General features: G+C 64.2%; 2 protein-coding genes across 8 annotated transcripts in view; one reads left to right on the top strand and one right to left on the bottom strand.

Annotated features, from left to right (window-relative positions):
* The first annotated feature begins 259 nt into the window (after positions 1 to 259).
* XRCC3 (X-ray repair cross complementing 3) lies at positions 260 to 8,746 on the top strand. Of its 2 annotated transcripts, XM_037047795.1 has the most exons (8): positions 260 to 416; positions 1,734 to 1,923; positions 3,390 to 3,527; positions 3,644 to 3,856; positions 5,580 to 5,734; positions 7,191 to 7,403; positions 7,477 to 7,520; positions 7,599 to 8,746. In XM_037047795.1, the coding sequence occupies exons 2-8, from the start codon at positions 1,869 to 1,871 to the stop codon at positions 7,816 to 7,818; spliced, it is 1,038 nt and encodes a 345-aa protein (XP_036903690.1). In that variant the 5' UTR covers positions 260 to 416; positions 1,734 to 1,868; the 3' UTR covers positions 7,819 to 8,746. The 2 variants fall into 2 exon arrangements, with proteins under 2 accessions (XP_036903690.1, XP_036903682.1); XM_037047787.1 differs by having other exon boundaries at positions 7,191 to 7,778.
* Positions 6,116 to 13,279, bottom strand: part of KLC1 (kinesin light chain 1) — a 37,774-nt gene continuing 30,610 nt past the window's right edge. For 3 of the 6 annotated variants that reach the window (XM_037047696.1, XM_037047677.1, XM_037047681.1), the window contains exons 15-17: positions 11,877 to 11,943; positions 6,671 to 6,734; positions 6,116 to 6,443 (exon numbers count right to left, since the gene is read on the bottom strand). In XM_037047696.1, the coding sequence (XP_036903591.1) occupies positions 6,397 to 6,443; positions 6,671 to 6,734; positions 11,877 to 11,943 (178 nt within the window). In that variant the 3' untranslated portion in view covers positions 6,116 to 6,396. Of the gene's footprint in view, positions 6,444 to 6,670; positions 6,735 to 10,297; positions 10,958 to 11,876; positions 11,944 to 13,279 lie in introns of those variants that run through there. The other 3 variants (XM_037047704.1, XM_037047687.1, XM_037047713.1) reach the window with 2 other exon arrangements.

The following is a 13,279-nucleotide window of genomic DNA, read 5'->3' on the forward strand; positions in this document are numbered from 1 at the left end:
GAAAGGGCACCTCCCCTGCCACCCTACGGTCAATCGCCAATCGTCAGCGAGGGCCGGACCAGGCACGATCCGCCTCTGTCAAGACTATTGAGACTTTGGATTGGCCAGTCTGACTTTGACGTAACGATGCTTCCTCTCTGATTGGAGTATCCGGAGCGGGGCGCCTGGCGCTCATTGGAAGAGGAGGCTGCGGGCGGGCGGTGCGAATCTTGGAGCGCGCGCCAGATGGGAGCTGCTGGCCAGCGTGACCGAGGTGGGCCGCGGCTCGTGGGGGCGGGGGGCGAGGCCCGGCGAACGGCAGAGGGACAGCTGGGCACCGGCCTGGCGGGGCCCCGGCGGTGGGAAGAAGCCGAGGCTGGCGTGGCAGTACTCGCGAGCGCGGAGAAGGCTGTTGTCGGCGCTATCACCCCGCAAGGGTGAAGGAAGCCGCCCGCCGCAGTCCCAATCTGGTCAGGACGGCTGCGAGGGGGCCGCGGGGGGCAAGTGCGCCCGGATCGTGCGAGGTCGGGGTGTTTCAGAGGAGACAGGGCGGGGTCAAAGTGGTGGGAGGACAACCACGGGGACGGGCTGCGCCGTGAGAAGGACAGGTGTGTGGTGGGAAGGTGGGCGCGCAGCGCTGCGCGGCCCGTCCCGGCGGCCCAGGCCAGTCACTCGGATCAGGGGAGCCTCTGGGGAAGGGGCGTGCTCAGAGCTATGGGACAGGAGGGATCGGGGACTGAAGGGGGGAGAGGACGGACGGGATGGCCACCCGGGTCACTGGTGAAAGCGCCTTTCCAGCAGCCTCAGGGTGAAAGAGAGCCCCCACCCCTGGAGAGGGGGACGCTCCCAGCCGGGCTGCACACCCTGGGCTTAAGACGTGCACACGCTTAAGACGTGCAGCCCTGCCCTGAACAGCCGATCCTGGAGTCCCGCGTCCCCCTGCTTCGAGTGGAACGTGGGACCAGCCCGCTGGCCGGGAAACGCCCTGGCTGGGGCTCCGGAGGCTTGCGCCGGGGCAGGGGGCCAGCACTCTGAGCCCCAGCTTCCTGCTGCCCCACAGCTGCCTCCCAGGTGTCAGCCCAGGCGGCCCCAGCTCACGCCATTGGTCCCCAGGCCAGCTCTGTGCCTCCCGGACTGGGCTGTGCGTGTGGGGGCCCAGTCCTCGAAGCTTCAATATCCAACCTAATGTCCAGGTCAGTGCAGCGCCACAGACTGTGTAGCCGCCTCCACCCGCAGTGCTAGGACCTGGTGAGCCAGCTGGAGCCCCTGCCATACCGGCAGACAGAGCCCACCACTTTGGCCTGAATGGCACTGGCCTTGGTGTCTGCACAGGTCCTGCTGTTTTGGGGGCCTCAGGAGGCTAGCAGGAGGGCTCCCAGGGGATCCTGGGCTGCGTGTGTGGCAGCCCACAGGCTGGGCTTCCATTGCCCTTCCCTGGGAGGCGGCCAGACACAGTACAGTCTGCGTGGTCCTGCTCGGTGGTTGTGGGTGTCCCGAGCGCCCGAGCATCCTGTGAAGTCCCAAATGCATTCTCTCCAGGTGCCCCACACAGACACGTGGAAGGGCAGTTAAAGTGGGGTGCGCGGAGCACTGCATCTGAGCCCAGCGCCGTGGATCCGCATCCCTCCGCCTGCAGGGGTGGGGGCTGGGGTCTCCCAGCCTTCAGTGCACGGGCTGGGCCCGAGGCCTCTGACCCTGAACAGGGGCCCTGATGGAGTCATTGCTGCAGCCTTACTCCAGGGATGTCCCTGCAGAGTGAAGCGGACCCAGGACGCACACCTGGCCGCCACCACTGCCCCTCGTGCTTCCCTTGTGGTCAGAGTGGACAGCAAGCACAGTAGAGTCTGTGTCCCTGGAAGTCGTTTGTCTCTGTGGTCGCCCCTGAAGCGATGGATCTGGATCACTTGGAGCTGAACCCCAGAATTATCGCCGCCATTAGGAAAGGTGCGTGCGTTGGTGTCAGTGTAAAGTGTACGGGCGAGCTTGCAGGGGTTGACTAGAGCAAGGTTTACAGTTGTGAGTTTGCACATCAGCTCTTGTGTCATCGCTAATTATTGTCCTGCTTGTTTGTGCTACAAGTGCAAACCTGCCTTTGCCCACCTGCCTGTGACCTTTGTGTGAGCAGGCACTGAGGTGGGCACTGAGGTGGCCCTGGCCCCCCCCTCCGCACACTCTTCCCCGGGGGCTGCGAGGGATCAGGCACTGGTGCTGGAGCACAGGCGGCGGGCTTTGGGGGCTTGTGTGTGCGTTTAACTGAAAGCACTTTGTGAAAGTTCATTTTATTGTCATCGAAGCAGCTAGTGTGTCATGAGTCTTTAGTGGTTTTGCATTTACCTTCGGGCCCCGAAGGCCGAGCCCACGACCCCTGGCCAGCGGTGGGCAGCGGTCACACAGACATCCAGGTGAGGCGGGCAGGCGCCCCACTGCCTCCCAGCTGGCACAGCCTGGTCCCACCAGCTCGAAGGACTGAGCACGGGGACAGAAGGGCCACCATGGAACCCGGGGCGGGAATGACTGGGTGCTTTCTTGTACCATCTTTAGTTTTTCTGTCAAAGTTAGCAGCTGCCCCCTTTCCTCATGCGCTGCACCCCCGGCGCCTCTCATTGCACCTGCTGCACTCCTCCCTGTGGGCCTGCAGGTGCGGGCTCCTTCCCGAGCACTCCAGGGGGGCGCAGGGCTCGCCAACCCGTCTGTCTCCGGGGCGAGCACCCCCAGCTCTGCCCATGGCGTCCCGGGACCCCTTTCACGCCCCACCTCCGTTGTCTTTGTCGGAGACGCTGGACGATCACCTAATAGGGAGCACACGTGGACTGGGGGTCTGGCCACCACTGAGCTCGGGCCCAGCGAGGGGCAGGCCCCCGGTGCTGCCCCCCCACCCCCCCACCTGCGACCTGGTTTTGGGGACAGCATGTTGGCAGCTTTGCTTTTCGTGCAAAGCTCCCTCTCTTTCCACAATCTGCATTGATCTGAGCCCAGCGCAGCTTGCTCACTTGCCCCCCGAGTGACCAGACCCTTTGGACACGTCACCCTGAAGCCCTCCCCACCCCGCGGGCGCCCACTATCCATCCCTGCCATCTGCCATGCCCACAACCGTCCTGGCTGACGGCACAGGGGTGTCTGTGGGGATCGGGCAGCTTTCCTTCCAGCACCACCCCCCTCAGGTGTGATTTCCTGGTGGCAACTGGGTGGCAGCTGCAGCAGAGGTCAGGGGGCAGCCCCCTGGGCCCTTCCCTCTGGTCCCTTCTCCATCACAGCAACACTGCGCCCGGGACCCGCGGCTCGGAGGGCAGGTGCATCAGGCTCCTGCTGCTGGGTCCCCGGAACTGGAGACGTGGCCCCTGGAGCCCCCGCTGCAGAGCCGGCGCCAGGCCCCGGTCCAGTCTTCCCGTGACCTGTCTGTGCGGTTTCAGCCCAACTGCGATCCGCGCGGGAGGTGCTGTGCGTCTCCGGACCAGACCTGCAGAGGCTGACCGGCCTCTCAGGCCCCGATGTGCGGCTCGTGCTGAGGACAATCTCCTCCCGCCTGCGGGGAAGCAGCGTCCTCACAGGTGGGCGGTGCAGCTGTGGTGCCTGGGGCTTCACGGGTCCCCCTCCCTGGCTCCCGGCCCACGTGTGCGCCCAGCGCAGGGGCTGGGAGCCGGGCCTGACGCTGCGCCCTCCCCAGCACTCGACCTGCACCTGCAGAGGGACCGCTTCCCAGAGCAGCACCAGCGCCTGAGCTTGGGCTGCCCGGTGCTGGACAGGCTCCTGGGCGGCGGGCTGCCCCTGGACGGCATCACCGAGCTGGCGGGCCGCAGTTCAGTGGGGAAAACCCAGCTGGCACTGCAGCTCTGCCTGGCTGTGCAGTTCCCGCAGCAGTATGGAGGCCTGGAGGCTGGTGAGTGCCGGCCACTTCGGTGGAGGGGGTGACATCCAGTCCAGTCGGCTTTCTGGGTCATGGGTGTGTTCTTGGCCGCTGCCCATCGGGGCTGGGACCAAGGGCTGGCCAGCTCCTGTAGTTGGCAGCTCTCTCCACACGGTTCTGAGACCTCTCCCTGGGAGAGTGGCCAGCCCCCACCCCATGTGGAACCTGAGGTTCCCCAGCTGCGGCCGGTGTGCAGCCCCCCCGCACCCTTGCCACACAGGTGGCCACTCACACCTGGCCTGTAGGCCGGCTGGCCCAGAGGCAGAAACGCAGGGCTAAGGGCACCGACTTCTTCCTTGTGTGGAGGGGGCTTGGGCCCGGGACTGGTGTATGGGGCGAGCGGGTTTTCAAGGCTGCCTTTTGGGTCCTCAGGGTTAGAAAGTCCGGGGTGTTTGTGGCTCGGAAAGCTCCCAAGTAGCTCTAGGCCTCCCCAAAAGTCCGTGGTATTGACGCGGGGCTGCCACGGGCCTCTGAAGTCGCACGGGACGCAGGGCCCAGACCCTCGAGCCGGCCGCCATGCCTGCACCCCAGACAGGGCACCTGCCCGGGCCAGACTGCCCCACACCCCGCTGTCAGACCTGCCACTCCGGGCCTGTCGCTGACCCTCACTCACCCCCATCACAGCTGGGGCCCCAGTGGGGCGTCGGGTGGGGGGTGGGGTTGCCGTGAGAGCAGGGCCTGTGCCTCAGGAGAAGCCCCAGCATCGGCACCTGCCGGGCACTCCAGCCACGTGGCTTTAGTGTGGGGCCTCCTGACCAAGGGGGGCCTGGGGGCGGGCACCTGGCACTCTCTGCAGTACCGTCCATGCCTGCCTGGCGCCCGGGTGGGTGGACGTTGAGAGCTGTCCGTTCACCCCACCAAGGAACTACCACAAGCCTGGCCAGGTAGCCCAGGTGGTTGGAGCATCGTCCCACAAACCGCGAAGTTGTGGTTCATTCCCCGTCAGGGTGCGTGAGGGAGGAAGCCAGTCGGTGCCTCTCCCCTCCTCTCTGTAAAAGCAGTGAAAAAGTGTCCTCGGGTGAGGGCTAAAAAAAAAATTTGAGCTCCCAGGAGACGACCTTGAGCCCGCCCGTGGCCAGCCCCTCCCGGAGCTCGCTGGGCACCGGTTAGTGTGAATCCTCTGCAGCAGCATCGGATCCCTCGGCCCGTTTTCAAGTCCGGGTGCTCTGTCTCCGTGGCTGAGCCAAGGCCGGTGCGACGTGGAGACTGGACCCACGCCAGGGGCCTGCTCTGTGGCATGTTCCCTCAGTGGGCGTCCCTCCGTCTTCTTGACGGGACCCTCGGAGGCCAAGTGTCCGTGTGGATGCTAACAGGCGACCCACCCACGTCACTGCCACGTCTAGGGACCCACAGCCTGACCTGGGCCACGGACCTGCCGTGTCTCTCAGCTGCGGGCCTCTTGCTGGTCCACTCTGCTTCTGTCGGGCATGTCTGGAGTGTGTCCGGGTGTGAGGCCAGGCCCCCGTTGCAGGCACCCTCTGCGGGACAGACCCCTTCCCCGCCGAACTGTCCTGGGGACTGCTGAAACCAGAGCTGGCCGAGTCAAGGCGATGGCAACAGCCCGGGGCCTCAGCTGCTGGCACTGCCTGTGTGTGTGGCCCAAATAGTGTCACCCCAGGGCTGAGCCCCTTGGGAGGAGGGGCTGAGGGTGCCCTGAGGGGACATTTCCGAAGGCCTGGGCCCTGTGGCTCCCCAGGGGCCGTGTACATCTGCACCGAAGACACATTCCCCAGCAAGCGGCTGCAGCAGCTGATCACGCTGCAGCCGGACCTGCGGACAGACGCCCCGGGGGACTTGGTGGACAAGCTGCCGTTTGGGGACCGCATCTTCATTGAGCATGCGGCCACCGTGGTGAGTGTCTGAGGGCCCACTATCTGCCCTGGCCAGTGCAGTGACCCCGGTGGATGGGCCCCAGGTCAAGGCAACGTGGTCCGCTGCCTGGACGTGACTCAGGCTGCACTGGGCGTCCTGGACGTCCTTGGTCAACCCTGCTCACAGGGGCGGCGAGGGGCACTGCCCTCAGACTGCTGGCCACCTGGCTGCCCCTGGCCTAGCTGGCAGCAGGGTGTGGCGGGGGGTGTCAGGCTTCGAGCAGGCGGGGGCGAGTGGCGAGTGGACGGGCCCAGAGGGGGACACGGGAGGCTGGCCCTGAGCCCAAAGCGAGCGTGGAGATGGCCTCTCCCACAGCCGGGCTTCCTCGGTCTGGAGAGCTGTCACAAAAAGATCGTCAAGTAAAGGCGTATAAACTTTTAATTTAAAAAAATTTACAATAAAAGACATCATCACAGGCAGGGAGGGAATAGGGAGTGGAGGCGGGGCCTCCGGAAAGCTACCCAAAGGGAAGCCATGCCTGCCCTGCCACCTTCCGGCCCGACGAACAGCGTGGTGTCAGTGTGACGGCGCAGCCGGGGCAGGACCCGGGGGGCGGGAGGTGGTCAGTGTTGTGGTGCCCACACTCCAGGGCCCTCAGCCTCAGCACCTGGGCCCTGGCTGTCACAGGGCCAGCTGTGGCCTCACAGGAGCACCGTGGTCCTGCGTTCTCTGGGCCGATGCGGCTTCACTTGGAAAGAAGGCGGTGGGTCAGGGTCAGGCCACCAAGACCCAGTGGCCTTTCAGTGTTTTGCCCTGAACCCAGCTCCAGGGGGAACAGGCCTCCCCCTCCCACCTGGCATCTACCTGGACGCCAGGGGCCCAACTCCGTGCCGGGCCCCTTGGTGTTCTGGCCCCCACCTGCCCACCGACCCCTGGTGCCCAGAGCTCCCCGCGGGGCTGGGAAGCAGGACTCACGTTGACAGCGTCCTCCAGCCCACTGCCGCCGCCGTCCTGCCCCACGGGCTCTCCCGCACAGGCCCTGGGGATGGAGCACAGGGCGGAGTTGCGCTTCAGGACGAGGAAGCACACGGGGCGGCTCTCAGGAGCTCTGATGGGGCGGGCAGTGTCTGCCGCCCCCCTCCCCTCCGACCCGGTACTGGGAGGGCAGGGCCTTGCAGTGTGGATGGGGCCAGCTCGGGGCACCTGTGGTCCCAGGCGGGGCTGGGTGTGGGACTGACCGGGGCCCCAGCCCTGAGGCCTCCCTCCTGCCAGGCTCAGGGCCAGCTTAGGTGCAGCTGGCAGAGGCCCAGTGCAGGGAGCAACCACAGGCCCAGGTGGTGAGAACCAGGCCTGAGGCCACAGAGGTTCCACTGTGGCCTCAAGGAGAGTGAGGGGCCCCCACTGGGACTTGGGACATAGGATGGGGAGGAGGTGAGGGCTCCCTGGCACACGAGGGGGGGTGTGGGCAGTGACAGCCCCACCCCTGGGTTTGCAGGACACACTGCTGGAATGCGTGCGCAAGAAAGTGCCCGCGCTGCTGTCAAGAGGCGTGGCCCGCCTGGTGATCATCGACTCTGTGGCAGCCCCGTTTCGCTGCCAGTTCGATGGGCCGGCCTCAGCATGCCGGGCCCGGGCGCTGCAGGCACTGGGGGCCACACTGCGCAGGCTCAGCCAGGCCTTCCGGAGCCCAGTGCTCTGCATCAACCAGGTGAGCCGCCCACCCCTCCCGCGTGCTGCCCTGCAGGGGAAAGCTCTGCCCCTGACCCTTGTCCGACCTCCAGGTGACGGAGGCCGTGGAGGAGGATGCACCACCCGGACCGCTGGGGTGAGCAGGGCCCTGGGTGGGGGGGGGGCGGGGGGGGGGCGGGCCAGGGTGTGGGGAGTGACCTGCATCTCCCCTCAGGGCCCCGGGGGAGCACCTGGCTCCAGCCCTGGGCATTGCCTGGGCCAACCAGCTGCTCCTGAGACTGATGGCCGACCGACGCCGCCCTGAGGACGCTGGGCTGGGCCCACCCGTCCGCACCCTCAGGGTGGTCTTCGCCCCCCACCTACCCCCCTCATCCTGCTCCTACACTGTCAACCCAGAAGGTGTGCGTGGGACACCCGGGACCCAGTCCGGCTGACGCCAAGAAAGCCCATCTCGGCAGAGCCCTCCCGGCGCCAGGGCTCCCGTCACCCAGTCAGCACGGAGCCCCGGGTTGGGGTCTCCGTGAGGGTGCCAGCTCAGACGTGTCCCCACTGCTGTGCCGGCCCACCGGTCACCCACCATGTCTGGGAGCCCCACAGCTCTGGCCCAGCCCCCGGGAGGGCTCCACTCCCTCGGTCTGTCCCTGCCCCTCCTGCTGCGGCCCTGGAGTGTGGGAGGCTGGCCCGTCTGCTAATGGGACCCATTCTGGGCAAACGAGACTGCTGTCCTGCCTGTCCGAGGCACCTCCCCAGGCCTGGCCTGGGAGGTTCGGACATCAGCCCTGGCTTGGGGGCGTCCACGTGGACAGGGACATGGAAGGACGCCTGGCAGGAGCTTTTCCTCCAGAGGAGCACAGACCTCCCGTTAGCACAGGCCCTGCTGCATCTGGGCCCCAGCTCGGTGGGTGCGGAGCCTCTGGTCGTGGGGACAGCAGGGCCACCTGTCTTCACGCCTGTCCCCTACCCCACCCCGTCTGCACCTCCTGTGATGCCCGGGCAGGGGGGTGAGGGGAATCTCGGACAGACACGCCGTCAGCACAGCAGTGGCCCCTGGACCCATCCACCAGTGACCTTGGCCCGTGGAGACGGGCCCTGCCCTCCCAGCCCCCCGAGCGAAGGAGGCATCAAAGGGTCAGGAACTTGGCTGCCCTCCAACTGGGGCACAGCCAACCCAGGGCTGCTGCCGGCTCCGGGGGAGGGGCTGGACATCTGTCATTGGCCAGCAGCCTCCTGCTCAGACACTGTTCTGGGCAGGGTGACCCATTTGTAACTCACCCCACTTCCAAAGTGGCCTGTGACCCCAAAGAGGGGAGAATGGCCGGTGTGAACTAGGAAGTGTCTGTCTGGAGCTTTACAGAGCCTTTGTGCGAAAGTACAGGGGACTTTGTGACGGGAGATAGGACACTTTATTTTTGTAATTAAATATAAGCAATTCCAAGTGGTTTCCTGATTGAGTCGACAGACAGCGAGAAACGGCGGCAACTGCAAGACCACAGACATTTAACAGATGACCCAGTGCTCAGCCCCCCCCCCCACCTGGGCTGCCTGCCCGACTGCCCGCCCCACCAAGGGTCAGCACCACACCATCACACTTGGGACACTTTCAGAACAGGGTGTGCGTGGACATGTCACCCAGGTGCAGGGACAGCGCTGTCGGCCTGGTCGGTCAGGCTCACTGGGCCCGCGTGACCCTGCTCTGACCCACACGTCCACAGCAACATGACGCTGTACTGTAGGAGCTGTGTCATTAGTCGATGCTCCAGGGAGCTCCTCAATTCCAGAAAAGAGACATCTGCACCCCTCCAAGACTGCAAGGACCACAGGCTAGGGAGCCCGCCACCCAGGCTAGCCCCCTGCCCAGGTGAGGGAAGACCCTCCATTGCTGGGAGTGCCCCCAGGGACTTGGACCAACAGCCTGGCTCCTGCAGGGTCTCCTCCCCAGCAGAGGGAAGCACTGAGCAGGTGCAGACACCAGGAAGCAGCTCAGATGGGCCCTTCTGTTTGCAGGCCAGTTCCACACTCAAGCTGCTGACACCCATGCACCCCCCCCCCCAACGTGGAAGCTGCCACCACTGGCTTCACACTTGGCACAACCTGCAAAGGCGCCACAACTCCAAGAGGCCCTGCGAGGGGTCCTGCACGATCAAGGTTGCCAGCCCCCGAGTTTGGTTCTGCTCTGAGCCCTGTCCCCGAGGCCGTGGTCCCCAGCGAAGCGGCGGGTTTCACAGGCACTGAGCCAGCATCGTGGCTGTGGAGAAGCAAACCCACGCAGAGGGGAGGAGGCCCGGGGACGGCTCCTGACCGTGGTGGGACACGGCGCCAAGCAACACTGTGCTGCCCTGGGGACCTTCAGAGCCACAGGGTCCCACAGGGACTCAGCTCTCTGACAGGGGTGTCCCACCACCCATGGCGCTCTGCTGTAATTTGGAAAGTCAGTCCTCACCCACCCAGACCTGCCAACCCTAACTGGGGTCAGGAGCCAAACAGCAGTGTGCCTAGGGAGGTGGGCTGCAGGGCTGGGTCAGCCGCAGGGACTGTGAACTGAGGCCAGTCCCGAGGGAGTGAAGTGCACTGTCACCCAGAAGCACCCTGCACCCCAGGGACACCCTTGCACTGAAGAGAACTTCGACAGGAAGTGTCAGGTTCGGCCTCGCTATGACAAAGCTCCAGGTCCACGCTGGAGCTCTGGGCACCTCGCAGTGAACCTCAGGGAGTCCCCCGCCCCCACTGTGAGCCACCCACCCCTGCTCAGTGCCACCCGAGCGGAAACCCCAAGGGATGAACAGGCAGGGCCTCCATGGGCATGCCGCTGTGTGCGTGCCCTTCACGAGGACGGCAGCCTTTCAGAGCCTCAAGTCTGAAGGGTGGCTCCCCAAGCTTCGGGCGGGGACGTGCCTCGTGCACACACCCCAGACGTCACCGGGAATCGATCATTTGTTTAGCATTTCCGGGGGCTCGCAGACGCCAGGAGGAGCAGCCCTCGGGGTGGATCTGAGGACACTCCTGCCAGGCCCGCCCTGTGCTGCACAGCCCAACAGGAGGAGCTTTTCGGAAATGGAGCACGCGCCTTCGCAGGCACTGCGTGCGGACAGAGGTCCAAGGTGGACATGGGGGCCCGGGGCTCGGGGCCGGGCAGCAGGCAGGCCCCACACAGGAGCAGGAACTGGGTGCCCGAGGGCTGCCCCAGGTCACTGGGTGCTGTCCAAGGGTAGTTTAGGGTCCCAGGTTCCTGTCTACAGCCTATCGGGCGTTGCGTTAATGATGCAGAGCCTGAGCTGGACGTCGGAGTCCTGCAAAAAGCGCACGGATCAGGGAGCAGCGGCCGAGTCTGCGCTGAAGCCACTGCCAGGCCCCATGGGTGCCCTGTGCCACCACGCCGGGGGGGGGGGGGTCGCAGTCGTGTGTTGGTAGCTCTTGGTCACGAGGACCAGGCAGGGCCTCCCCTCCGGGTGCATGGGCAGGGGCCTGGCAGGGCAGGTCCCTGGGGCCCATCTAGCTGGGCCTGGGCCCACAGCGGGCCAGGTCTGTGTGGCTGGCACTCACAGCTCTCGAGTCCGCTAGACAGCTATTTCGTTCCTGTGTGAGAAAACAGATGGGAAAGGGCGTGACCAGCACGCCCAGTGACACCAGCCTCAAGGGGTCTGTGATCACAACAGCCACACGCACCCCACACTCAGGTGCAAAGGCCGAGCCCCAGGCAGGCCAGGCCGTGTCCACTGCAGACCCCGAGCCAGCACCGCCCCCATCGGCAGCGGGGACACCCTGCAGCTCCCACGGCAAGGCCTGATGGACAGCACCCCTGGGCAGGCCTGTCATTCTGGTGGGTGTCAGTGTATCAGCTGGACGGGGACAACTGGGGAAGTGCTCACTCAGCAGGGATCCCGGGCGACTGGTCATGAGCGGCAGCTACGCCCCGGGCATTCCCAGGGTCGCTCAGCTTGCCAGGGACATGGCACCAGGCACTAGGGGGCCTGACTGCGCCCAGTGGTCACTCCAGACATTAACAAAAATGACAAAAAATAGGCCATTTCCGATGGCAAACAGATACCCATGGTCTTCAGTGTGAAGGTGACACACTCATGGGAGACAGGGACAAAGTGCTCAGGCCGCGGTGTCAGAGCGACAGCATGTCAGTCCGTCAGTGGAGTTTAAACAGTTTAAACACTGAACAACAGCTTCACTAGACAGTAACTAGTCGTAAGCTCATTAGAGGCTGAAATTACACAAGTTAATAATACAGATTAATAATTTGCCAAGTTTTGATACTTGTCAGAATATTTCCCTTCAAGTAGGTAAGTCAGACTGGTTCTCAAGGTCACTGATCACTTCCCCCAGAACACAGATGCCGTGAACTTTCCCACAGTCCCCAGCCAAGTTGCTGCAGACTGAGGTCGCCATGGTGCCTGAGAGGAGGGGTGAGGACCGCTGGCCAGCACCGCAGAAACGGCAGAGGGCCAGTCGGGGGAGTAGGGGTGGGAGGGGCCAGGCTCCTTACTTGGAAACGGTCTCCGGCTGCCTTGCCACCCACGTTTAGGACGTTCAGAGAGCTGGCACGCTTCATGCTGCGACCAGGACATGGACATGCAAGGACAAACGTCAGCACACGGTCAGCCGGGAGCAGGGACACAGCAAAGCCACCCTGGGGCCTATGACCCTGCCTCCTCTCGCTGGGGCAGGGCCACCCACCCCCTGGGTCCTCACCGAGGATGCCCAGACCTGCGTGCAGCGCCCGCCAGAAGACTGGTTTCTGTCCTCCCACCAGGTAACCGTCCCGGACACGGCAGGTGCATCCTACGTCCTGCGGGCGCACCGCCTGACACCTGCTCCCACAGGGGCCCAGAGGCTCCGCAGCGCCCGGTCCCCAGGTCCCCAGTGGGTTATGGGAAGGGGCCTCGAGGACTCGTGTGGGACATGTTACCCTGAATAAGCCTTGTAAAGACACACACTTGCAACTTGCTGATGAGACCAAATGCATGAATACATGTTCTGTATCTCTGTACTTTTCTACATTAAAAGTAGGAAAAAATATTTTTTCATTAGTAAATTCTGAAGTTATTTGCTTATAAATCAAAATTGGAAACAGATTTCACGACTCTACGTTGAAATATAGTGACTCACAGATACAATTTTTCTCCTACTGATATCTTTAAAATACTAATGAAATGCCATGCAAAGTACCTATAACCTGAACATAAACTGCAGACAACCATGCGATTAACTGCTGCCTACCACCGTCACTGTGCCGATGGACAAAAAGACACTGAAGGAGGGGTCTGTGACCCTGCTGACGGCGACCCCCGCAGTCCTGAGTCCGGGCTCACTGCACAAGAAGCGACCGACCTGCAGGGGGCGCAGCCATGAGGCTGGAGCGACGGCTGAAGGGTTAGCAGGACCGGACAGAGGCAGACGGTCAGAACCCGGGCACGCATGCGGCCTGGCCCACAGCAGATGCAGAGCTCTCACGAAATGAACTACACCAGCGGCGAGAAATTCACCCCCAAATGTCCAAACAGGATGCCCAGTACCCGAGGCACCCCACCCGGTGCTGCGGGGCTCTGAAGCCCGTCTGTACCAGACCCACAGAAACAGAGGGGCAGCCAACCAAGCCCAGTCACAGGTGCAGCCCCTGCTCTCCACGCCTCCCGGCTCCCACTATTCGGTTCTTGACCAAGTTGTTCCTGGAAAGACACGTCTCGGCTGCTGAGCAAAAGTCCAGTTCCTGAGCCAACACCCTCTCGGGCCGACACTCGTTACGTCGCTGCACCTCTGATGGGAAGTGGGACCGTTTCCCCGTCACGTCGCGCTCCTCACACAGCCTTCCCGAAGGCGGAGGTTCCCGATCCAAGGACCCCCGCGCGCACCGGCGTCTGTGATCATCCTGCCGCTCGATCAGCCAAC

This window comes from Sturnira hondurensis, unplaced genomic scaffold (assembly GCF_014824575.4).
Source record: "Sturnira hondurensis isolate 20B ecotype Veracruz unplaced genomic scaffold, ASM1482457v3 Scaffold0000780, whole genome shotgun sequence".
Taxonomy (NCBI): Eukaryota; Metazoa; Chordata; class Mammalia; order Chiroptera; family Phyllostomidae; genus Sturnira; species Sturnira hondurensis.

Bases quoted from the DNA above. Each gene is read 5' to 3' on its own strand.
- XRCC3 (XM_037047787.1), top strand. From the start codon at position 1,869: ATGGATCTGGATCACTTGGAGCTGAACCCCAGAATTATCGCCGCCATT. The intron at 1,924-3,389 runs GTGCGTGCGTTG...GTGCGGTTTCAG, and splicing joins TATCGCCGCCATTAGGAAAG to CCCAACTGCGATCCGCGCGG. The intron at 3,857-5,579 runs GTGAGTGCCGGC...GTGGCTCCCCAG, and splicing joins GTATGGAGGCCTGGAGGCTG to GGGCCGTGTACATCTGCACC.